Source organism: Telopea speciosissima, chromosome 9 (assembly GCF_018873765.1).
Source record: "Telopea speciosissima isolate NSW1024214 ecotype Mountain lineage chromosome 9, Tspe_v1, whole genome shotgun sequence".
NCBI classification, from domain to species: Eukaryota; Viridiplantae; Streptophyta; class Magnoliopsida; order Proteales; family Proteaceae; genus Telopea; species Telopea speciosissima.
The window spans coordinates 26,913,652-26,940,214 of NC_057924.1; the positions used below are offsets into that span (position 1 = coordinate 26,913,652).

At 39.8% G+C, this 26,563-nt stretch overlaps 1 protein-coding gene across 1 annotated transcript in view; it reads right to left on the bottom strand.

Annotated features, from left to right (window-relative positions):
• Nucleotides 1–2,563: 2,563 nt before the first annotated feature.
• LOC122640958 (plant cysteine oxidase 5-like) overlaps nucleotides 2,564–26,563 on the bottom strand; it is a 44,594-nt gene continuing 20,594 nt past the window's right edge. Inside the window, exons 2-5 of the mRNA XM_043834256.1 lie at nucleotides 20,261–20,424; nucleotides 19,940–20,087; nucleotides 2,980–3,183; nucleotides 2,564–2,896 (exon numbers count right to left, since the gene is read on the bottom strand). Coding sequence (XP_043690191.1) covers nucleotides 2,778–2,896; nucleotides 2,980–3,183; nucleotides 19,940–20,087; nucleotides 20,261–20,424 — 635 coding nt within the window. The 3' untranslated portion in view covers nucleotides 2,564–2,777. The remainder of the gene's footprint in view (nucleotides 2,897–2,979; nucleotides 3,184–19,939; nucleotides 20,088–20,260; nucleotides 20,425–26,563) is intronic.

A 26,563-nucleotide genomic window follows, 5' to 3' on the forward strand; every position in this document is an offset into this window, starting at 1 on the left:
CTCACCCTATAAATACTCAGGTATGGATCTCAAACGCTCATCTCACTTTTCACTAAGTTGAATTGCTGTTGCTTTGGGGACCTGACTTAAGCATCGGAGAGTCCTTTGCCGGAGCCACGCCGGCTCTCTTGTGCTAACTTGATTTTTGCAGGCTCATCCGTGGGCGAACTGGGTAGCGAAGGTTTTCACACGCAACACACATGATTTTTCATATATTTATATGCAAGTACAACTATGCAATATGTATCTATGTGCACACGAGCATCTTCTTGGAGATCTTCAAGTTGTCTTTGCTTCATGGATCTTTGAGTTTAACGGTATGTCTTCAAGACTTGTTCCTTCAAGCTCCGTCTTGAACTTCTCTATTCTTTGCTTGAGATGTCTTTCTAGTTTTGTTCTTCAAATCTTAGTTCGATCTTCTTTATTCTTTTAGCAATCCTGTCAACTTAAGATGTTCTAATATTTGCTTGTATCAATGTGTTTGTTATCATCAAAACAATCATGGAAAGAGGGAACTGTTTTCCCAACAACTTCGACTTCTCATTTTGAATTTGAATTTAACCATTTTTTTATCGTTACATAACTGTCCACAATCTCCAGCACCACCTTCTCACTTTGTTGTTCAAATTAAAAGAGAAACCCCCTTTCATGGCATGTGCAATGCACGATCTTAAAGAATGCATGGTGTTTTGGTCAGGGACCGAAAATAGGGTGTAAAATTTGTAAAAATAAGGTGTAAACAACATCATAGGGGGTGGTAATTTCACACACTCCTACTGTCCTACGTCTAGGCATGGAAGCTGTGCAACAAGGCAGTAGTGTTCTTAAGTTTCTCTTCATCCACTACTGTGATCTTATCAGTATTTTATCATTCCAAAAGGTCGCATGAGATTCTCTCTTCATCTTCACAGTGGGTAACGGAAAAAATCCAATGAAGTAGTGATTTTGTTTTATTAATGAAGTTAAATATAAGTTGCCGTTTACATTGACCACCAGTAGGTCCACCACATTCATATTTATTACCCAAATTTAAAGGCTTTAAACAAATAAAGAAAGCCAGATCCACTCCAAGTCTCCAACGCACCAGAGCGTATCCGACATTCCGACGACTGGGCAGCATGCTGGGATACATGACAGATGCACCCAACCATCCATCGATTGCGCTGGAGAGGATCCGGGTCCTATAATATTGGGGTTTTTTTTCTTAAAAAAAAAAAATCATTGTAATTTATCTTTACATCGATTTGCATTCGCATACTAAAATTCTGTATTTTGAGGTTTCATTCAGATTTGCGGGCAGGCTTTGGTGCAATGGAAAAGGTTGCTCTATTGTGATCAAAGTGATTACGAGTTCGAATCTAAAAATAGCCTCTTTACAAGCAAAAGCAGAGATAAAGTTACATATATTATGACCCTCCTCAGACCCCGTAGTGACAATAGCCTCGTGCATTGGGTATCCTTTTTATTCAGAATTCTTCTAAAGCTGATCAAATTTGCGATGAATTTATATTGCATCAATACATTCCAATGGATTGAATGACTATATCCCTTCTCCAAGATGCTTGAAGAATACAAAACCAAAGCATATTTGGAATTTTAAAGCTTTTATTGCCCAAAGAACAGGATAAAGACAACACCGATGCCTAAATGATACTTCCATCACATTAATGCGGAAGAACTGAGCACTTGATGTCCATGCTACTCCTACAGTGGAGAATGAAGATCAGCAGGGAAGATTGCTTTCCCCTATTTGATGGTACTTCCCCATACCCAACAAGATAAGTGCAGTTCCCCCTACAATTCCTGACTCTCCCAACAGCCATATCAATTAAAACCTTTTCTTGACTGTTGAAAACCAGCATCCTCAAACTAGAATTATTCAATAATAAAAGGGGCAAAAACTAAAATCATCCCAAGAATAACAATTCTGTTTTCCTCCCTTTGGAAGGTGACTTTGTTGCCTTTATTCAGTCAGTTCTCTGCCTCAACGTTCGACCCAAAGACAGTCCTCTGCTTCAATGGAAACTTTTTTCTTTTTTTTGTAATCAAGCAATCCAATGAAAGCTTTATTTATAGCCAAAAAACAGAAAAGAAAAAGAGTACAAATTAAAGACTTCACCTCAAGCAGTCACAATACTCCCTAAAAGGCTAGGGTTACCTAAGTGCAACATTTTCGACGGCCTGAAATGGTTGTAGAATGATCCTTAACCACATATTCCTTTGACAATAAAATCAGGGGCACCAAAAGCACAAAGTTACTTTGGCTTTGCAAGAAATACATCATTACATCAAGAAACGAAGAACATTTGCTTGAAATAACATGAGCGCTTCACAAGTAATCAGTACTGTGCTTGCAATTAAATGATACTTCGCTTAACCATGAGAGAGGAGATGAAACAGCAACAGGTAAGGTCAGGCTTGAGACCAAGAAAGAAACAAACACTAACAGATAAGCTTGAAACGAGATTTAGGAGCACCAGCAACTCATCCCCTAGGCATTGTTCATCAAAAATGTCACTGTTGCCCCCCAACTAAAAGGCACAAGCTGATCTCAATGTTCCACTAACTAAAGGTGTAATCATTAAATGGATGAATTTCACCAGTATATATCTATATATTATATATATACAAACCCAAATGACCAACTTACATTGCCAATTACAGTAATTATTACCACCTATCAACAACCCATATACTATAGAATTTACCTCATTGTTTCCTATAATAATCGAAGCCCATCTCATTAATAGTATAGTACATCCACAACCCAAAATCCCTCAAGTTCTGATAATCGGTCCCTTGTACACCCCTCTCCGAACAACAATGTTGTCAGGGGATTGAATCTCTTCCAACCATGCCACTTCTGAGGCATTTATTCCACTTGACTCGTCGATACCTTAAAAACATAAATTAAAGCAACGATGATGAGTTTTGGAATGTTAAAGAGGAAAAACATGGTAAAAGGTATTGGAAAGTCACCGGATAGATCCATTCTTGGGGACTTTCGGAAATAAGAGCAGTGTCGTCCATCTTCAGAAGAGTAAGGAGGTGACAGAATGTCAAAAAGAGCACAGGGTGTTATGGCTCTGAAAGAATGCACGTTGCCACCACTTGTTGGGTACAGGACTGTTGTCCCACATGGAGCAGTCATTTCACAATCCTTAACAAGCTTTGCAGGCCTTACTGCACATTATCACCAATCAAACTCTTTAAATAGCCACGAATAAAGAAGTTGAATAAACTAAAGAGGAAAAGATATCCTTGCTAGAAGAAGCTCAGATTCAATTAACGAGGAACCACATATGACACAGCATCAATAAAGACGTCGAATAAACTAAAGAGGAAAAGATATCCTTGCTAGAAGAAGCTCAGATTCAATTAACAAAGACCCATATATGACACGGCACCAATAATAACATGTGAAGAAGGAATTACATAAACTAACTTCATCTAGGATGAAGGCCCCTCTCTCTCTCCCCCCCAACCCCCCCCCCAACAAAAAAATAATAAAAAATAAATAAATAAATAACTATATGCAGTCTTTGAAAGAGAGAAATAACAGTCACCCAGAGGTGCAAGTTTTGGTCTAGAATTGAAAGGAAAAAATGGAAGATGAAAATTGAATGACATTGTTTCTGAAAACTAAACTCCAAATACCAATACAAGTTGTATCCATGCTATATGGGTCACAAAAAATTGAGAACTTGGAAAACAGTAGTACAAAGAACATCTAAACATGCCAAAAGATTAAAAGACTGATATCAAGAAGAGACTATGATGTCACAGGCATGTGAAACATGTGCACCCTTCAGAACAGTAATTGTATGCATATACAACCAGCAAAGCTTTGTGAATTTCCTGTTTAAACACTCTTTGGTATGGACTCTCAAAAAATCATTCTTGCTCTTTCTCATAAAGGAATCTTAGAATGTTTTTCTGGTTTAGAAAGAGAAATGGTTTGGCCACAGAATATGCAAACTTTTTGAGTCAAAAAAGAGAACTGACAAAAAAGAAATAAAAATATTAGGAGATTCCAATTCAATATTTTCTGTTTACCTGAGGACATTCTTATCTATTGCTGAAAGGGCAGAGAGTGAAATCGGAGATTATCCCCAACCTCAGAGATCAAAGAGAGAGCAGTGGAGCCCGGGTGGAGGTGACAGTTTTCTGCAGGGAATGCCACGGAGATGGTTGGGGGTGGGGGGGGGGGGGGAAGAGACAGAGCATACCATTCTGCAGAGATTGGAGAGAGAGACAGAGAAATGGAGATGTGGCGGTGGTAATGGTGATCTGCAGAGATGTTCGCAGATGGGATCACCATTGTTTCAGTCGGGGTTGCAGAGATGGTGGAGAGAGAGAGCGAGAGAGAGAGAGAGAGAGAGAGAGAGAGAGAGAACAGTGGAGCTTATTCTGCAGAGATGTTCGCAGATGGAATTGCTGGAGATGGTTGCAAGGGTCGCAGAGATAGAGAGAGAGAAATCCCTCTTATCTGCAGAGATCGAAAGTTCAGTTCTTGTGGAGAGAAGATGAAAGGAAAGTTTCTTGGATGTTATAAAAATGTGGTTTTTACAGTTAACCCTACTTATTGACCCCAAGTGCAAGTGCAAGTGCTCATTAAACATTGAGCGCCAAATCGTGAGAAACTATTTCTCAGAAATTCCAGGATGAGCTTAAAGACCATTCTTAGAATCCCATTCCCAGGAAGAGACAAATGGGTCCAGAAGGATACCAAACCTTCAATTTAGAGCTCAAAACCCATATTAGCCAGGCCAAAGACACCCTTAGTTACCTGAAACCATAACCATGTTAAAAGTTCAATACCAAAATCACAGTAAATCAGTAATAAAACTGCAGATTTAGTCACAATCTTTGACATCAATTCCGAACTTCCTCAGTATGCATGTTGCAGGTGGAAAGGGGGCATCTCAACTCTCTAAGAAATTAGATTAGATACCAGTTAGGCTAAGGACTTACCCTATAACTCACGAGTAAAATCAACTCAATTGTATTTGTACATCAATATCTAATTCCATCCTGACGAGTGGGGTGGAGGGAAAAAATTCTTAGTTGAAGAAACTTACATACACATGCAGTTGGCAAGGAATCTACCCATTGATTGGCCCCTTACAGATATGTCAAAAAAATAGTTCAACAGACACAACCAGGATCTCAAGATCTCATTACCAATGCATGTAATGACAAACCATCCAGTGTAGCCAAACCATGCAAGATTGAGAGAGAGTTACACGAGGAGTGCAGAGGCTCGACCTCTGGTAAATGGTCCCAGTTCCCAGAGAATATAGTAATGGCTCTTCTGGAGGATAGGAGCAGACCAGGGGTTTAAGCTTCAAAGCAAGATGTTTCTCCTCATATCAAGCCCTTTTATGAAACCAAATTCAAAAGAAAGGACCTGAGATCTGCCCAACTGATTCCATGCAGATTTCAATAAAAAAACGAATCAACCAAACTACATGTAATCCAAGAAGATGAAGTTTGATTTGTGCAACTGAAAGCCAAATCCATCCTTCACAACACGTACTAGGGGTAGATTGTATCAGAATTATTCAACTCCCAAGATGCTAAAAAATCCAGGATAACACTGACAAAGAAAAGGAAAGGTGCAGCAATATGTATGAAAGACGAGAAGAACTACAATAGAAACACTCTCATTAAAAGGGGAATAACAATTAAAATTAACCTATTACTGAAACAGGAAGTCACCCAACGTGAGAATTAAGACAATATATCATGATCAAACAAACAAAAACCTACACTACCATAGTAATGACCAAGGAGTTAATATATAGAGTGCTGGAGTTGTGGGCTTTGATGTTTTTAGCATCATAGCTCACAAACACTCAACATCTAGAACAGGAGCAATAGGGAACCAGATGAGATGTATAAGTCAGGGAAAATAGGGGGTAGATAGGGAAAACTAGACAGAATTGATAACAATTCAAGAGAACGGCACACGGATGACAGCAATCAGGACCCAGGAGACAACGGTTTTGAGGGAAATATACCCAATTTTATATATTTTCTAACCTCTTCACTTACAATTTTACAAATGAAGAAGACCCTTTCTTTATAAGTCTTCCATCCATGTGAACCACCATCCTTTACCAATATCTTTCCATTTTCCTCTCTCAGAGTAATCATCCTTGCAAATAAAAGACTGGGTATGAAATAACAAGGAAGAAAATGAGACAAGAAAAAGGGGAAATGTGATGAGGCTAACTAGGCTGAATAAACAAAGACTAGAAAACCAGAACCACAGTGAACCAAAACTCAGAAACTTTAGGCAGAAAATGGTGCGAGTGATATCTCACAGTCTACTAAACCAGTGGGGCTCGAAGGAAGGTCCTAATAAGTGGATTATATGTCTAGAATATCAATGCAAACAGATGGATAGATTGGAAGAAACAAGTGCAGTCGGAAAAATATAAACTTAAGAAACCAGAATTTAATAACTCAAAGGAAAAACGATCCCTCACAATCTGTTAATCAGATGTCTCTCCAAGTCTGGTCTAAGGTAGTATGGGTGAGAGAGAAGACAATATCAAAAAGGGAAGCCATCCAATGGCTGGATTGGTAGGACTGAAGGCACGAAGTTCCTGCAACTAGAATGGGGTAAAACAGGAACCATAGGCTAAGAAAACGGAAGAAAAACCTGCAGAAAAGTGAGTAATAGCAGCAGAAATAAAAGATGAACAAGGCACAAAGAAGGTTTAGAAATCACCCATTCATAGGCCACAACAGAATAAAGGTGCTTGGTGGAATAGACTGAATGGTGAAGAGAAGCAGAACAGGGAAAAAAATTAGGAAGTAAGGGGGATATGACTTGGTATCACTGCAAAGCCTAGGGCCAGCTTCACCACCAACCAGCCAAGGTTTCACCACTTAGGGTCTGCAACTGATTCATCACTGCAGCATAATCTCACAAAAGAGCAATAGTTCAATCACCAAAATCGTGGGTTGTAGTAGCCCTCCTCATGTACCTACAACAACAACAAACTCACCCTTATCCCAACCTAATGGGGTCAGCTACATGGATCCAACAAAACACAATAGGGAAAACTAAGGTCTAAACAGAAATAGGGGGATGAAGACATGGGAAAAGAGGGATGGAGATTAAAAACGGGAAATGACAGATGGAGGATGGAAAATAACAGCAAAATGAAAGATGAAAGTAGATGAAAGTAAGAGGAATGAAGCACAGCCCAGCAACTTAGGAGAATCTCATCTCAATGGGGACTGCAACATAGATCCTAGCCCTCCAACAGGCTCTATCCGAGGTCATACTTGGTACAGGACTCAAACAATGCATCTCCTTCCTCACAACTTCTCCTATGGTCATTTTAGGCCCGCCCCTAGTTCTTTTCATAGTTACCACGGCATCTAGGCGACCCAAGACGTTGAAGAGGGTCCAAAATCAAGGCGACACTAACTAGGCAACCAAGGCGCCCAAGTCGACCAAGGTGCTTGGACACCTAGGCGACGCCTTAACAACTATGGTTCTTTTACCTCCTTCAATCGGAAATATATCACTCCTCCTTATTGGGGCATCCCTAAGCCTCCGTTGGACATGACCGTACCATCTCAAACGACTCTCTCGGAACTTGTCATTGATCGGGGCAACTCCCAAGTCAGCTCTAATACGATCATTCCATACTTTATCTTTCCTAGTTTTTCCACACAGCCATCTTAACATCTTAATCTCTACTACACATAGCTTCTTAATATGACACTTCTTAACTACCCGACATTCAGCCCCATACACCATTGTCGGTCATACAACAGTCCTATAGAACTTCCCTTTAAACTTTAAGGGAATACGTCGGTCACACAGTACTTTGGATGCACCTCTCCACTTCAACCATCCCACTTTAATTGGTATTTCTCTTTCCTCAATATGCACCATGTCAGTATCCATCGTAGTGTAACTAAAATTACACATCATATACTTCGTCTTCAATCTAATAATCTTAAAAGCCTCTTGTTTCCAAGGTAGATCTCTATAGTTCTAACTTAGCATTAATCCCTTCTTTTGTCTCATCCACCAAAATGGTATCATCAGCAAAGAGCATTCTCCATACATCGTCTTGAATGCTCTTGGTTAGATACATGCCCTCCTCATGTATCTATAAATTATAAAATATGAAGTATGGGTTACAAAAATAGAAATTTATTGTTACTAAGTAGCTTACAACTTAATAAAATAGAAAGTCCCTAGAAGATCATTTTGCTAAAAACAAAAAAGGATAAGTAATAACATCAAAATATAAACTCCTATGTTGCTAATGGCTTAGCAACAAAACTAGTACAAAAAATAGAAACCATGACAAAATAATAAGTAGGTAGATATTATGGCAGCAACATGAGCCAACAGAATCTGCCACAATATCTCCTCCAAATCTGGTGGTCAGTGGCTACATATGGGCAGGAGATGGGATTGAAAATGGGTTTGTATTACTTACATATGGCCCAAGTATGGGCCTGACTATAACTTAAGTTGATGGCCTATGTCGGCTGATTATAATTTAAGTCATTGGGCCTAAATAGGGGCCTGATTGGGCTGGTCTTTCTTCCTCCTACATTGGAATTGTTGGAGCTTTACATCAACTCTCCCCAGCTTGGAAATATTCATCTCCGGTGAATGAATAAAAGATATATAGTGCTTATACAAGTTAAGGTCGAGCCATTGAAAATCATCTGCATGAATCCACGTAGGATCAGTCCTTGAACGATCTTTGATTATGAACAAATGGTAGCCACCACTATGTCATGTCATAGTGTAGCTATAGTCCAGCACCTCTTCAATCATGTCCAAAACTGGTGGAATCATTTGGGGCAACTTCAACATGTGCTCAGAATCTCCCTCATCCGAGTGAAGTCCTAAATAAATAGTCAGGTCAGCCACATTGAACAAATTACTTATGGCCATGCCTTCAAGTAACTTAGCACATAAGCATTAGGTCCAATCTGTTTGAAGGTTTTGTAAGGAACTATATGTCGCAGGTAAGCTTTGTATTTGCATCCGGGGAAAACCTCTCCAAAGCAATGCGTACTATCACCATATCACCCAGTTCAAACTCAACATATTGTCGATAACGATTGACTACCACTTTATAAACATCATTGTTAATGACTATCTGTTATGCACATCTGCATGTACCTCCGTGATATGTCGTAGGAACTTGTCTGTCTTAACACAGATGCATGCATGTGATGGAAGTCACACTAGATCAATGGGCCACCGGCCACTTGGGTTGGATTCTAAGAACAACCTCGAACTGTGTGCGGCCAATTGTTCGGTTCACAGAATTGTAGGCAAATTCTATTATGTCTAGAATAGAAGGCCAATACTTCTCATAGTATTGAACAAGGCACTGTAGCAAGATACCCAAGCTCATATTGACTACCTCTATCTATCCATCAATCTGGGATGATGGGCGGTAGAAAACAGCAACTCAGTTTTAGTTCCATCCATGTCTTCCAAAAATAGCCCATAAATTTGACGTCCCTTTCGGACACGATAAAGTTGGGTAGTCCACGTAATTGCACAACCTCTTTAAAGAAGATAGAGGCTATGTGACTCACATCGAAGGTCTTCCGGCACAAAATAAAGTGTGCCCACTAGGATCGAGTCATGTCACTCTCGAGTATTGGCAACCCGAGTACATAATCCATACTAATATCTTTCCACGGCGTGTGGAGAACAGATATTGGAGAGTATAGACCCGTACTTTGCTTAATCTCATTTGCCAACTGACACACTTGGCATCTCTGTATCACATACTCCGCATCCTTCTATATCTGAGGCTAATAGTATCCATCGACAACCTGCAAAAGGGTCATGTCTTTCCCGAAATGTCTTCTTAGTCCGCTACCATGTAGCTACCATATAACATGATGCCGAAGAGACGTATCAGATGCAGAGACGAGAGCCATAAAAAGAATCTCATCATGGATAGAGTACTTAGAATCTGCCCCACCTTGTTGCAACGAATGGTAGATGGAAGAGAAGTCTTTGTCTGCCATGTACTCACCATTGATGTGGTCAATATTTATAGCATGTGCCAAGGAAATATGCAAAGTCAACACCTTCAGACTCAAAGCATTTGCTATTGTGTTCTCCTTACCCACTTTGTATCTCAAGGTGAAGGTGAACTATATGCTGTTGTGCATATTATTGTGAGAAATTGTCTTGGCATCATTCAATTTCTCACTATAAAAGGCGAAAGGATGTTCTCCTTGCATAAGAACGCCACCTATTCCAACATGGGATGCATAAGTGGCCACCTCGAACATTCTATCAAAGTCGGGTAGTTGTAGAATAGGGGCCTCCACCATCTTCTTCTTGATATGCTAAAAGGCCTTAGTGCCTGCAGTCGTCCACTCAAATATACCACTCTTTCTGGTTTTCATACATTCTGTAATAGGGGCCATAATAGCACTGAAATCTCTTATGAACCTATGGAAGAATGATGCCAAACCATAGAAACATATAGCCTCGGTGAGAGTTTTAGGTGTTGACCACTCTATGATGGTTTTGATATCCACTGACCCACATCGATAACACTTGATGACATAATGAATCCAAGGAATATAACCTTGGGCAGCATAAAGGAGCACTTTTTCATCAAGTTAATATAAAGCTTCAATGCTCAAAGTATGTTGGTCCTCCTTCCTTTGGTCGTATATAAAAATGTCGTCAAAGTAAACAACTAAAAATTTACCACTGAAGGGGAGCCATACCTGAGATCATATCCATGATGTGTTGGGTGCGGTGGTGTGACCAAAAGGCATAACTTTCCATTCATACAAACCATCTTTTATTTTGAAGGCAGTTTTCCATTCCTTGCCTAGGCTGATGATATCCTCTCTTGAGATCTATTTTGGAAAAGATCTTTGCACCGACCAATATGTCTAGCATATCATCAAGTCTGGGGATACGGAACCAGAACTTGACAATGCACATATGCCAAATCCTATACTTCTTTGGTGTGAGAAGGGCTGGTACTGCACATGGACTTTACTCTTCTGTGTAAACCCCTTTTCAGCAGGTCAGCCACTTGCCATTTCAACTCCGTATGCTCTGTAGGGCTCATCCAGTATGCTGGTAGATTTGGAAGTACAGACCCAAGTACCAACTCGATGGCATGCTGAATATCGTGCATTGGTGGTAATACATCGAGTAGCTCCTCGAGCACTAGATCAGAGAAGTCTGATAACAGGTCCTGAATCGGTGTGGAAACCTTTACCTATTGTGGAGGTCCACTTCTCGAGTAGCGAGTGCCAAATTAGTGCTGTGTCATGACTTAGTCCTCACAAACTTGGGAGGGAGTGCCAATACTTTCACCTTTAAAGTGGGCTCCTAATTGGTCCTGAGAGCTCGTCGCTTGGCTTGTTCAGCTGGTATATTATGAAGATCCATTATGATAAGCTTACCATTGAATTTGAAAATGCATTGGCTCTTCTTACTACCTACCAGCACATCATTGTCATGCATCCAAGGCCATCCCAAAAGTACATCAGTCAACTTTGTGTGAATAACATCACACTAGAGTGTCTCATCATAAAGGCCACTGTTCGAAGGTACTCGACACTGCTGATTTGCCTCCACTGTATTACCATTCAGCAAAGAGACTCTATACAGTTGTAGGTTCTTGTTAGGGTGTAGGTTGGCCTTGTCAGTAAAGGCTTTTGAAACCACGTTTACACTACTGCAACTGTCAACAATTATCTGTGTGGGTGAGTCTCCAATTTGCAAGCAGGTATAGAAGATGCAATGCTAACGCCAATCCTCCCCCTAGGTTTCCGTTAACAGAATGTGGCTAACCACATGTATCATATGTGTCCTCATCCTCCACAACATCAAAACCAATTGCTATGTCACCATCATTTAGTGGAATAGGAACCATCACCTCTCCCTTATCATCATCAATACCCTCGATTATAGCATGAAGCTTTTGTCTAAAAGGACAGAACTTGGCTAGGTGTCCATACTCCTGACAATGAAAAATTGAGTCTTACTACCACTAACCATGGGGGCCTTGCCCTTGTTATCAGCGTGAGATGGTGTAAGGGTGGGGGATGGTCGACCTATGGGCCTAGTAACTGTGGTGCTCCTGTTCTCCCTAGATTGAGGGAAAATTTGTCTCATGGAAGTCCTCAGTAGCTCCTCCGCTTGTAGGGCCTTCCAGAAGCAGTCCTAAAGGTCGTTGATGTCTATCACACACATCTCCTACCAAATCTCCAGTCTCGATCCCAATTTGAAATGGGACAACTGGTCGTCATCCTCACCAACACCGGTACGTGAGACAAGTGCATCAAACTGTTGCATGTAGTCTGCTAATGATAAGGCTCAATGACATAAAGAGTTGAGTTAATCAGGCAGTTGCGCCTTGACGGTGGATGGAAGAAACTTGCTTTTCAATTCCTCTTTCATCTCAAGCCAAGAGTTAGGGGCTATCCCTCATTGTTGTAATCTTCTTTTCTAATGGTTCTACCATTCTTCGGACGGTCTGTGCAAGCTTCATCTACTTTGGCTCTGTCAAATCATACCGATCAAAGTAGTCATCTAAACACGAAAGCCAATTGTAGAGTACCAGTGGGTCGCATAGTTGTCAAGACGTCGCCTAGGCGTCCAGGCAGATTTATAGGTGCCTAGGCGGTTGCCACCTTATTGTAGGGCGCCTTGTACTAGTTTAATTGGTATCGAACCAGGTTCTAGCACTTATTTATGCCAAATATCATTTAAGTAAATGTTTTTTTTTACTTCAGATATTTTCATAAATAAGCAAATACCCCCTTATTTGAATCTAATAAAAATAATTAAAAAATAAATTCCAAAAGGATAAAAAGTCAACCCCCCCCCCATTTCAAAATCTTAATGTGGTAAAACATTGTTAAAAATCAAAACTGTGATAAAGTATTAATTTGTTTTGATATTTAAAAAAATATTTTCATTCAAAGCGAATTTGACAGCATTCGTGCACACCAAATAATGTTTGACCATAACATAACTCCTTCAATATAAACCAGATTTAAGCAATCTTGAATTTGTTGGAAAGTTGGTTTTGTGCTCTACCTAATACAAAAAGTCTCATGTAAAAATAAAAGTATTCGATCATTCAAATTTCAAGAACATTTCTGTAAATCGAGAGTAGGTTAATTACTTGTTGATAAGATCATATTTTCTAAAAATAGTATAAACCAAATGTGAGACTAGATATACCTGAAAATGACCAATTCCAAGAACATATAAACCAAATGTATGTTTTGATTGTTTCAGATTCCAATAGCTTGCTTCTTCAGTTCTGTTGTCTTCTATTTCTATGTTGATTTTTTATGACTTGATGTAGCTCAATATTAATTTTTTATGATGTGACTTAATGTTGATTTTTGATGATTTGATGTGACTTAATGTTGATTTCTTGATGACTTGATATGGCTTGATGTTGATTTTATGATATAATGTACATATTATAGCATCCTAAATAATGTTAGAAAAGAGGGCAAATAAAAAATAACACTTGGGTGCCTTGTCGCCTAAGCGCTTAGTCACCCCGCCACCGCTTTGGGTCGCCTTGCCACCTTGACAACTATGGTGGGTCATGCTTTCTGCTGTACTCTTTTAACTCTAATTATACTTTATTTGAGTCATCGATACAACAGCAAGGCGGTCCCGCATCAAAGTAGACAAGAACATTGTCCTCAAAGGAATCGAGTGGTGGCCATAGTTGTCACGCAGTCTAGGTGAACCAATGCAGTCGAAAAAACGAAGGCAACAATAAGAAGGCGTCTATCCAAAAAAATGGGCCTGGACACCTAGGCAACGCCTTGACAACTATACTACAAGTTCTTTGAGGTCCTCCCCCCATAAATCTTTGACCATTATTGGTGGTCGAATAGACTAGGGTCTTATCATTGGCTCTTGGGGTTGCGGTGAATTCAGCCATTGGCTAGCAACTCCATTACTCTATGATAGCCACTCGGTGGGTGAGTTGACTAATCATATTGGTAAATTGATTAGAGGATTCTTGGACATTAGTTTGGTTAGAGGGTTAGGGATCACTGCCAGACATAAGTTCTGATACCAATTAATGAAGTTAACTGATTTAGATCAATGGTAATTGAGAGAAGATAAGAGCAACCTGTCCAAGTGCATCCACCCATCGACCCAGCTTATTTGGGAAATATATTCGCTATCGGCCAATGGTTGAAGGGGATTAATTTCCATAATATTCAAGTGGACCCATAGCCAATATGTGGAGAAGAGTTTAGAAGAATTGACAGTTTGTATTAGTGCAATATTTTAGGGAAGTTTTGTTCCTTGCATGTGGGATTTCATTGGCTAAAATTAGTTTCTATTTTATGGGCTGCTTTATGTAATTAGTAGTTTTTTACTTTTTTATACCTAGGACTCTTACTATCTCAGTTAACTAGATAGATTGGATTGATATGTAATTAGTTCCCAATTAGGGTAATGTCCAATAGGGGGGTTCCTTTCCAGACAAGGAAGGATCCAATTTCTGTAATCGATTAATTATTAAAAATAAGGGATAGCTGCTGGATTTCAGTAGCCAACGATTTGAGAAAAACTGAGTTTGGGTTTTGAGAAACCAACGATGGCTCTGGGATACAATTGAGGGGTGAGATACATAGGCCATGAGAGGGTGAGAGGCCTAAGGGAGAGAATGAGAAGATGAGGAAGAAGGAAAGTGATGGGACAAGCCGACAAGAAAATGGGTGAATCAATTAACATGGGTTAGGTTCCAAGAGCCTTGGTGACCTTGGATGTTTGAAGCATGAGTTCATTGGGTTTAGGTTCCAAGCATAGTTCGAGAACTCGCGAGATCTCGGTTTTTTGAAGACCCGAGATGAGACTAGAGGCGAGTCTCAAAAGTGCAAAATCTCGCCGATCTCTCGGCGAGTTCTGTCCAAAACCCCCAAAATTCTCTCTTCTTCCCAAAACCGAGATCTCTTCTCCCCAAAACTATGTTACTTCATTTTTTGGATGGATTTCAAGCCTTGAACTGTGTTTCAGCTGCACATTTGAAGATTCAATTACACATTTCAAGATTCATCACAAATTTGAAGGATTTTTCAAAGGTCAACTATTTTTCCCCAAATCTATTTTTTTTCAAAAAAAGAATTGTTCAACCCTTAGTAGATTCATGTCATTTTAAGATATGTTACACAACTTTGGACGATCTATCATTTGATGGAGTCTGAATTTTTTTTTTATATTATATTTTCTGCAAAAAAATTGATTTTTTTGAAAAAAGAAATTGAAAAAATAGGATGAATAGTAATTGTTTGGAAGTGATTTTCATCTTTGTTGGACAACTTTGGATGCTCTACAGCCTCATGGAGTCATTTTATTTTTTCACCCATTAAAAAAATTATTTTATTTTTCAGAATTAATAAATATATTATTAAAATTGTAAAAAATATATATAATATTAAGGAAAATACCTGTTTTTGTTGAAAAATTATGCACAACATATGTACATAATGTCCAACTTCAAATGGTGTCAAATACATCATGGCATTATAATATGTTATACTTTAAGGTATAAATATTTTTATAAAAATTCTAAATTTTATTTTTAATTAAGAAATAAATACTAGGATTAGGGGATAAATAAGAGATAGCTATTTGATTGTTCTAGTAGCTTAACATTATGTTTAATAGTTACGAAAACAATACTTTAAGTCTTTAATACATTACTTTAAGTCTTTACTAGTTACTAATACATTCTTTTTTATGTAACAGTATAAAAAGTTAGACATTTCGTACACAATAGGGGATATAGCATGGCAACATGGAGTCCCGATGTCCGAGGATAAAAAGAAGTCCAAGTGTAACTATCGTGGAAAGTTGCTATCTGGAGGAGCCACTAGGTTAAAACAACATTTGGCTGGTACAGGTAAGGACGTTGCCTCGTGCAGAAATGTTCCAAGCCAAGTGAAAGTGGCTATGACCCAACACTTGAGTGGAGGACGAGCAAAGAAAGCTGAGAGGGAAAGACAACAAACAGAGTTTGATGAGGCAGTGTTGGAGAGGCCTGGTGTAGAGATCCATGGAAGAGATGATATTGAATATAGGTCTACGCCTGGTGAGTTTGTATCAAAGGCTGAGTAGAGAATTTACCAGCAGACTTTGGCAAAGAGTAGACAAAATTTGCATTATGAGAATATGAGAAGATATGAGCAGGCAAGAGGAGCTAGTGGATCTGACTCAGCTGTACCAATGCAACAAGATGAGAGGAGGAGAAGTACTGACACAAGACAGATCCCACGCCCCCCAACCCGACCACGAGCACATTCTCCAGATCCTATTTTTGAGCAGGATCTATCTATTTTTAGGCAACAAGATGCCTACCAGCCAACCATCCCGCAAGTATTTGGTGATAAACAAGAGGAAGCACGGAAAAGCCTTAAACAAGTTCATGTTATACAATGACATTCCAGCTAATGTAGCACAAGGAACATACTATCATGCATTCCTTGATGCTGCAAGGAGGGCTTGGAAGGGGCCTTCACCACATGACTTATATAATGTATATTTGCCTCAGGAGGTAGAGGAGCTAAAAGAGTACATTGAGGGTCTGAAGCCAAGGTGGGAGATGTATAGGGTTACCCTTATGGCTGATGGTTGGATTGGACCTACTAGACAGTCCATTATTAATTTCATGGTGAGCTACAATGGGAAGATAGTATTCTTGAAGTCTGTCGATGCATTGAAGCATATAAAGAATGCATCATACTTGTATAAGGAACTGAAGCTACTGGTTGATGAGATAGGATCAAAGAACGTTATCCAAATTGTGATGGATAACGGTTCTAACTTTTAAAAGGCTGGAGAGAAGTTGATGAACAAGAAGAGTAAGAGGATCCGCCTCTTTTGGACTCCATGTCCAGCACATTCCATTGATTTAATGTTGAAAGACATGGGGAAGAAAACTTTGGTGGCAAGTGTAGTTAATAGGACAAGACAAGTGACCACTTTTGTATATAACCATGGTTATGCTTTAGCCATGTTGAGAGAAAAATGCAATGGCAATTTAGTAAGGCCTAGTATCACTCGATTTGTCACCAATTACATTGCATTGAAGAGGTTTCAGACGAAGGTGATAGGTCTGAGGTCTATGTTTGCAAGTGAACAATGGTTTGGCTGGCATGGGTCTAATTCAGAAGAAGGGAGGGTAGCACAACATACCATTACAAGTGACCAATTCTGGAAGAACCTACATAAAGTTGTTGCCATATTAGAGCCATTGGCGGCAGTACTAAGGATGGATGATACAGAGAAGAAGCCTACTTTGCCCCACATTTATGCTGCCCTTCAAAAGATGAAGGAAATGATCAGAGTTGCGATACCCCAGAGTACAAGGTCATACATACACTAACATCATTGATGCGCAGTGGGAGAAGCACTTGAGTCATCCATTGCATAAAGCTGGTGAGTTCACCACTTCAACATACTTTACACTTTATAACATTAAGTCACTAACAAGTTATATTCTTGGTTTCCACTTCACTAGCATACTATCTGAATCCAAAGTATCAGTACTCGCATAATCTTGGGCTAGACACAGATTTGTTAATGGTAATTCAAAATGTTATTGAGAAGTTGGAGCCCAATGCCAAGACACAGGCTGAGTGCAATGATGAGGTGAGAGTATGGGACTTGGTACTTTGATAGTAAGTAAAGGAATGTACTCACTAAATAGTAAATACTAATGCCTCTAATAATGTTTGAAACTTGAAATGAAAACAGATCCAAAACTTCAAAGAGGCCTCAGCAAGTTTCAATTGAAAAGTTGCGGAGGAGAATAGACAAAAGTCTGACCCTGATAGGTGGCATGACATTACATTTATGAATTATAATTTTATCCCTTTAGAATGTACATATTCTTAATATTCTATATTTGTAATGCAGCCGACTGGTGGGTGTTTTATGGTACAAGTCCACCCAACCTGAGGAAGATAGCAGTGAAAGTGCTCTCACAAACTTGTTCATCCTCCGGATGTGAGCGCAATTGGAATACATTTTCATTGATCCACTCAAAGAGGCGGAACAGATTGGATAGCAAACGACTGGAGCAGTTGGTGTATGTGCATTACAATATGAGACTAAGGATGAGGCACATACGTGAAGGAACTGACACCAATGATAAAGAACTCATCGAACTAGCCAACATTTTCCAGAAGGACTCTGATGCTGATGAGGATCCCTTATTCCAGTGGGTGAGGGATCGTGGTACACCAGATATGGATCAACCTGGGGGTAGGTCAGACCCCACCATTGCATCCGTAACCGGTACAGATGTTGAGGACTATATGTCACAAGAGGGGCGTGCACATTCAGAGTCACTGAGACCTTTTGGGGCTGCAATATGAAGTGTTGCTGCTGATGATGATGATGATGGTGGTGATGATGGTGATGGTGATGGTGATGGTGATGGTGATGGTGATGGTGATGGTGATGAAACTGCTAGTGATGGTGGCATGCAAAGTGGTGGTTATTATGATGATCGTCATTAGGGGATGCGCGAGCAATACCAGCATGATGTGGGAACGCAGGCGGACCCTGTGCGTTACACATATGAGTCTCAGTTTACACATGCCACATAGGATCGAGACCATGGTGGCCACGCTACGTACAAGAGAAAGAAAAGTCGTAAACAATCACAGGCTCAGGATGATGACATGAGTATGAACACCATGCATGCAAGTTTCGGAAGCATGAGTAAAGATACTACTAGTGAGCAACGGTCGTGGCATTCATCTTAGCCTCATCACGACTATAATTATGGCCAGGAGAGCACTGGTTTCAAATATAGTGGCCATGGTCAGTTTGGGCAATCAACACATGAGTTTGACTATCAAAGCATTGGATCTGGTTTTGGGCCCATATTCCCAGTCCCAAACCAGCCATACCCATACATGCCTCAATATGACAGTAACAGTGGATCTCACGCCTCAAACCAACCGCCTCCGCCTCTGCCTCTTCTATACCCTAGGATAGGGGAGTTGGAATATGTTGATGACAACACTTATATGAGGGTTGTGGCAAACTATGTGCAAAACTACAGCAACACTATGACATGGGAATTCTATGTGGATATGGTTGGGATTGAATACATTAACATATCACATTTTATGTAACATTTGTTTAAAGATTGATGTATTGTACACTAACATTTCTAATGCTTATTTAAGTTGTTGTACATTAATTGAATGTTTTGATTGCTTTTTATTACTAAACTATGTGTAGAGTAGGGTATTTTAGTACGTCATCGCCTACCAACCTATGGTCCAAAGTGAAACTCATACTTGTACTTTGTTTTTGCAAAATCTGATAGTGTCATTGTGTTTAAATGGCCTAAAATAGGCTAAATACCAAGTTTCAAACCCAAACTAGGTCTAAAACCCATCGAGTTGAGGCTTCGAGTCGGAAAAAAAAAAATGCACCAACTCAGCGAGATCTCGACTTGACTCGGTTTTTCCAAGTACCGAGTTGGTACCGAGATCCGAGTTCTCGAACTATGGTTCCAAGAGCCTTGGTGACCTTGATGCTTGAAGCATGAATTCATCTAAAACTATCATTTCTCTTACTATGAGATTGTTTACATTAAGGAGGAAAAACATGTCAATAAGAACTTAAGTAAAGAGGTTGATATGAAGCTTTTAAGGAAGCTGAGAAAGCATGTTAGGGACGTTGTTGCATTTTATTTTGACAGGGTAGTTGGAGGGGGGAGGGGAGGAGTCCAATACGTTGAAAGTTAAAAAAACAGCATCACTTCATAGCCTTTTCCAAATAAAATGATCTTTGAAAAAAAAACACAACTATGATCAGTTCCAAAAGCCATTTCTGGGCACCTTATGGAGCTCCATAAGAACAACTCTAGATTCAATAGCGCACCTTGCGATGGATCAGCAGGCCCAGGTAAATCAACCCAGTCATACGATTTTACATGCAATGAACCGTATAGAAGCTTGCTCAACACAGTCATCCTAGGATGATTGTGAAGGGGTATGATAGATGATGGTGGCATGCAGAATATTCCTATCTGCAACAAATAGCAATAAGAATAGAAATATAAATAACTAAATAAATCACAAATAATTAAGCACGTTAATATATATTACCAATACAACTTTCAGTAAATCGACTATATAGTTAACGAGTGTATCCAATTCAACTTATCAACAAAGTACTATTCAGTAATTTTCAAGAGCTCACAGAGAAGCTAGCGCACTCATGTAAATGCAGATATTTGATTGGAGGCAGGTACTGGTGGCTCCCATTACGTCCTTTCTTCCCATTAGTACCATGTGAAGAACCATTCCACCCACGTACCAACTGCGCCTCCTGTTCAAGACCTACATCAGAAGGTCTGATTTTATCTGAAACAACATTCGAAAAAGTTAGGACAGTGAAGGAGAAATGAATGCACACTACAAGGCCACAATTCTACCAAAAAGAAAATCATAACAGATGAACAGATGGTCTAGAGGAAACTCAGAACTCATTCATAAGTACATTCCCTAAAGATTTTGAATGTTGCATTATAACCTCCTAAAATGAAATTATACAGCATTCAAAATATTAGCAACACTTATCTTGATAATTTTAAGCTCACAAAATGTTTCTTCAAGAAGTAGTCTTGATATTCTTGCAACCTTTAACTCAGTTCAATGAGTCAGAAACATGACCAAGCTGGTTAGAACATGTTGATCAATTTCGATTAAACTCTTACCCTAAATACTCCACATGGTTAACTGTGCATTTAGTTTATAAAATGGAAGCCAAGCAGGACCATAGCAGTGAGATTACATGTAAAACTTGTGACAAAGCAACATACAGATAACCAGCACAGAGGAGAAGAACAGGGGAAAGAACAACAACCGATTGGAAGAGTAGAGAGCATACTTCCAATCGGTAAGTATGAATTACACAAAACCAAAATAATAAGAGATCAGTACAAAAATACCCTAGTGGTATAACATAAACCTTTATTTCTCAACACTCCCCCTCGAACTGGAGTATATGAAATAACCAGAACATAAATAACCAGCAGAAACAGACTAAGGCCAGAGGCCACTGGCCAGCAACCACATCCAGACATGTGGCAAACAAAAGAACCGTATTAGTAGCAACAAAGAGAGAAATCTTTGATACGAAGAAATCGACATAGCAAAAACTAATATAAGCGGCAGAAAATACCATCCACAGGCAAGAAGATAACACCAGGCGAAGATAAAGAACTCATCGCTGCAGGCCAGAAAATAGCAGCACTAGAAGATGAAAAACTCATCACTGCAGGCCAGAAAATCCAGAAAAATATTCCACAAGAAGAACTCCAATTGGGGAGAAATCTTCAATAACTCTCCCCCTCATGTGTAGCACTACACATGGACAAATAATGCAGGGGAGGAGAACAAAGACGATCACATCGCAGCAATAACGAGGATCAACATAAATAAACCATATCATATCGAAGGAGCAGAAACAGCAATTAATATTCCAGACAAATCTTAGAAAGAAAATAAGCACCAATCATATTAACTGCACAATAGTCGCAAGACCATTCATAAAGAATACCAAATCACAATTAGATCTGATATCAGTAACTATTGCAAGGAGATAGTAATCTCAGATCTGATCACAAATATCACAGACATCATTCTGATAATAAAAAAATATCTTCACAAATATCGCAGACAGCAAGCTGATTTGCACTTAAGGTTAGCTGCAAGCAAACTCCGGCTCTAACGAGCCCCTTTATTAGTAAGGTTGCTGGGCTCCGCACAACCACACTTTTCAAAAAGTCAAGTCTTATTTTTCAGCTCCTACCTCGAACTGTCAGAAAATCTGCTCCTTGCTGGATATGACTCAGGGATCCTTGCCTATTCGCTTCCTCGGTTTTCCATTATTCTCTGGAAGACTAAAGAAAGAATTTTGTAAAACTATCAACTTTAAGATCAGATCATCTAATTACGCAATTTCACATGACCGGGCCAAAGATATAGCTTGTTCCAGGGCAAAGTCGGATGACACAAAAGAAAGGGCGGAACATGTCCCAACTGTTGCGACAATGAAATAAGAAAGAGGCTGCTGATTCAGATAGGATAGAACTAGCCCCGGAACTCTTCTAGTTGTGTGCGGATGGAGATCATTGACCACCCTGAACAGAGACCACAACCTGAGGCTATTACTTAAGAAAGCGATAGGGGCAAGAAAAGAGGGGAGGAGAGCCAGACTGAACTGCTAAGCTTTCACTCACTCACACACACTATAATCAGTAAATGAATTTAAGAGCCAAGTCTCACTAACTGACTATTGAAAGTGCACGAAACTTGATGATTCAATCTTCCCTTACGAGGGAACAAAAATCCAGAAGTTCTTCTTTGTGTTTGTGATGATAATGCCAAAATATCAAGTTGGCACATTCGTCTTTATGTTGATCCTTACAAGCCTCTTGAATTTTCTCTTAAAAAAGGGCGTACCCAGTGCCCAATGTTCCTCTTGAATTTTCTCTTGTCCTACTTTATTTGTGGGTAATGCGAATTTACTACTATTTTATTTATAATATTAGAATGTATAATTGATAGGAATTCTCTTGTTAAGACCCTATGAATCGATTAAAACCTCAGATTCATACTAGAACCATGGTGATTCAATAAAGCCCCCAATTAATGTTTTTGTTCCTACTGCTGAGGTAAGTTCACCCACGGGCTCTGACTCCAATTAAGGCAAGCTGACTGAAGACAGGTCCGAGACAGGGTCTGGACGGGAATCTTCTAGATAGGCATCTGAAGCAGATACAAGATCAAGAGGCACGTGGAAGAGTTGGAGAGGAGGAGAACCTCATCCCAATATGTCTGTGCCCGAGCAGGTTTTTGGGAGAGTGAAGTTGCACAATTGTCGGCAGACAACAAGCTTCTTTGGAAGAGGCTTCAAGCTCGAGACCCAAGTACCCTTAGCGAGGATTCTGACCTCTTTGGCAGACTATTGCCTTTTTGCATGTATTTGCTTGTCTTGCCATGATGTACGGGTACCGATGATGTAAGAAAAATAGTAATGTAAAAGTAAAGTAGCTTTTTACCAAAAAAAAAAAAGTAAAGTAGCTTGGGAATGTAAATAGGTTTTTCTATTTATTAGGACAGTATAAAATTAGTAACTTTTGAATCAGCAATCTGAATCAATCAAGAACCAATATCTTCTGTGATTTGACACTACAGCAGATTACTGTTCCAATGAATGAAATCTTCATGCTCACTACCATATACTAATCACAGCAACTCATGTAGATCACAGCAGTAAGAGATTCCATCAGAGAACAAAAACTGGGCGTACGTAGTGCATGAGGCTCCCACCACTGCAGGGTCTGGGGAGGATCATAATTTACATAGCCTTACCCCCACTTCACGGACATGCTGTTTCTGGACTCAAACCTGTGACCACTAGGTCGCAATGGAAAAACCTTACCGTTGCGCCGAGGTCCACCCTCTAGATTCCATCAGAGAACATATCACAATAACCCACGCAAACACAAGAAACAACCCTATCACATATCACAAGGCAGCAAACAATAGGTTCAAACAGCAACCCATATCGCAGAGCAAAGACATACTAGAATAGCATATCTCCAACAAACAGCAACCCACAGGATAAAATAGTATCTTTAAAGAAGAACACTCAATAATATATCAAATCAATAGGCCAGACCAGATCTCCAAGTAGTAGAATAAATCAAATTAACTTTCATCATGAGGTAGCAGTATTTATCTATGATGAATACAGTAACCATAAGTAGCATATAAAACAGAAGGATAAACCACAACTCAAAGCAGGAAAAAAAACCCAGATTAAAGAGGACCTTGATATCATACTACAAGGAGATCTGATTGGCTTCCACTTTTGATTGAAGGTAGGGCTAGAATTAAAGAACAAATCCCCAAAAAATATGGATGAAATCATCAAACTGATGTGATTCTGCAGAAACAGTTTCAAAAATAGCAACTAGAGTTCCTTAAAATTAGGAACCTCTGGATCTAACAAACCAGAGGTCAGATCCAGGTTAAATTACAGTCAAACACTCCTCATATGGCAGTGATTGATATCCCAAAATACGACTTAGTTCTGATGGCTACATGGTGCAGATCAGACAAGTCAAAAACAATATAAAAGTGGAAAAACAGAGCACCCGCAGGTTCAGATTAAAGTAGATTTGATCATATCAGACTAAAGTAGATCTGATCATGTATTCCAGCTGCAGGACCAGATTAATAGTAACACTGAAAAAAAAGAAGTCATATCAAATCAGGACAACTCCAGAAACAAGGTAGAACTTCACACACACAGAATTTTCCAATGATCCCTTCAACTCAGCAGGCAACAGATCATGTACCAGCACCGGCAGATGAAAAATTGCATGAACAACAGAAGAATCATCAGCCGCAGGAGAAAACAATATATCAGCAGCAGTTTAATACCAATAGCAGATCAAGGATAGCAACTGCAGATGGAGGACAGCAGCAGTAGATGAACAACCATATCAGAAAAATATCCACAGCCAAACTAGATGACCAAAAAATCCAGAAACTGCAATCGTGAAGCAAGAAACCTCCAGTTGCTATCCAGAAAGGGACTTAGAAGTATCCTTGGCTTAGGAGGGTAAAAAGGGAACTATCCCTAGCTATCGTGACTAGCGTCAGCCATATGGCGCTAGGTCTATTAATCTCTTTTTTATTCCCTATTTTACCCTTTTAAGGCTCCCTCTATATGAATGATGATTGCTGGCCTCTCCCACATATTGAGAGAGACCAGCTTCTCTCACTTTTTCTTCTTTCTTTCTTCTTTCTCTTCTATTTCTCTTTTCTATTTATACATGGTATCAGAGCATTTCTGATCCATAAGGACCTGCTTCTACTTCCTTTCTCAGTCCCTTTCTTATCTCTGTAACCGAAAGAAGAAAGTGGGCTTGATTCCATAAGGGTTTGAAGATACTTTAGGAGTCTGTTCTACTGTAGGGGTAGTCTACCCCATTTCTGATGCCTTGAAGGTGTTTGATGGATTGCGGCAATGGTTTAGAAGCTTCGATTCATTTCTGAATCAAATTTGGTGTTCTTTGTAAGGCTTTTAAGTTAAATGAATAGCATTTCTGGTCTGTTTCTGGTATTTTTTCCATTGCTGTAATCCATCTTTTGCATGGATATCAATTATTGAATCACTTGTTTGAACTGTTTGTTGGTTGTTCTTTTCCTGTTGAGCTATTGTTATGATATTGGACTGTTTTTAGTGAGCTGGTGAGGTACTCTATTGCTGTTTTCTGAGCTATTGTTGGTGTTCTTTGTAGGGGCTTTTATGTATGGATTGCTGAGTTATTGTTTAGCTACTGTTTGAAGCTGATTGTGGTTTGGATTGCTCTTATTTGTTGTCTAAGGGCCTGCTACACTTGATCTGTGTTGGTTGGGCACTATTATTCTTGGTTGGTATTCCTCTTTGGTGGTCATTATGGGAGAGACATCGAAGGATACCAAGGCTGTGCCCAAGGTTGTATCGTCATCTCCAAATTTTCTGACCTCTAAGAAGCTAGAAGGGAGTCAGAATTTTCAGCAATGGCACAAGATTGTGACCTTGGTCCTCACAGGAAGAGGTGAGAAACATCACTTGACTGGCAAGAAACCTGCTACATGATGCTTGGGAGGTTGCCGATGCTCGTACCTTGGGTCAGATATTAAACTCCATGGATAGTAATATTGTAGACCCTGTGACCCATATTGACACTGTTAAGGATATATGGGATTATCTGGCTGTTTTATGCTCTGGACACAATAACCTCTCTAGGATTTATGAACTCTCCCAGGAGTTTTATCGGAATGATAGGAAGGGTCGACCCTTGACCCAACACTTTGCTGATTTCAAGAGGATGTATGAGGAGTTGAATGCTTTGTTGCCCATTACCTTTGATGTTACCCAGATGCGGCAACAGCATGAGCAACTAGCAGTTATGAGCTTCTTGGGCAGTTTGGGCCCTGATTTTGACTCCGTACGATCTCAAATTCTTGGAGGTGTTACAGTTCCTTCTCGTGCAAATACTTTTTCTCGAGTTCTTCGTGTATCTCGTGACACTACTCGAGTCTCTTCTGGTGATAGCACTGCTCTTGTGAGTAGTGCACGCAGTTCCCCCCAGCTGCACCTTCTGCTAGTACTCCTGACTTATCTGAGAGATCTGAGAGAGCTGGTCCTCCAAGGACTTGCCACCATTGTGGTAAATCTGGTCATATTCAGCGTTACTGTTGGAAGCTACATGGCAAACCTCCACAGTCCAAGGTAGCTAACACTGCCAGTGTTGATACCGCACCCAGACTTGTACCTGTTGAGGACCGCTGTGTGACTTTGACTATGACAGAGGAGGAATATGCTCGCTACAGCCAGAGCAAGGCTGCTCAGGACCTTTCTTCCACTGCTACTTTTGTCCAGAAAGGTAATACCACTGCGTGTCTCTCCACTTCTAGGCCCTGAATTATTGATTCAAGG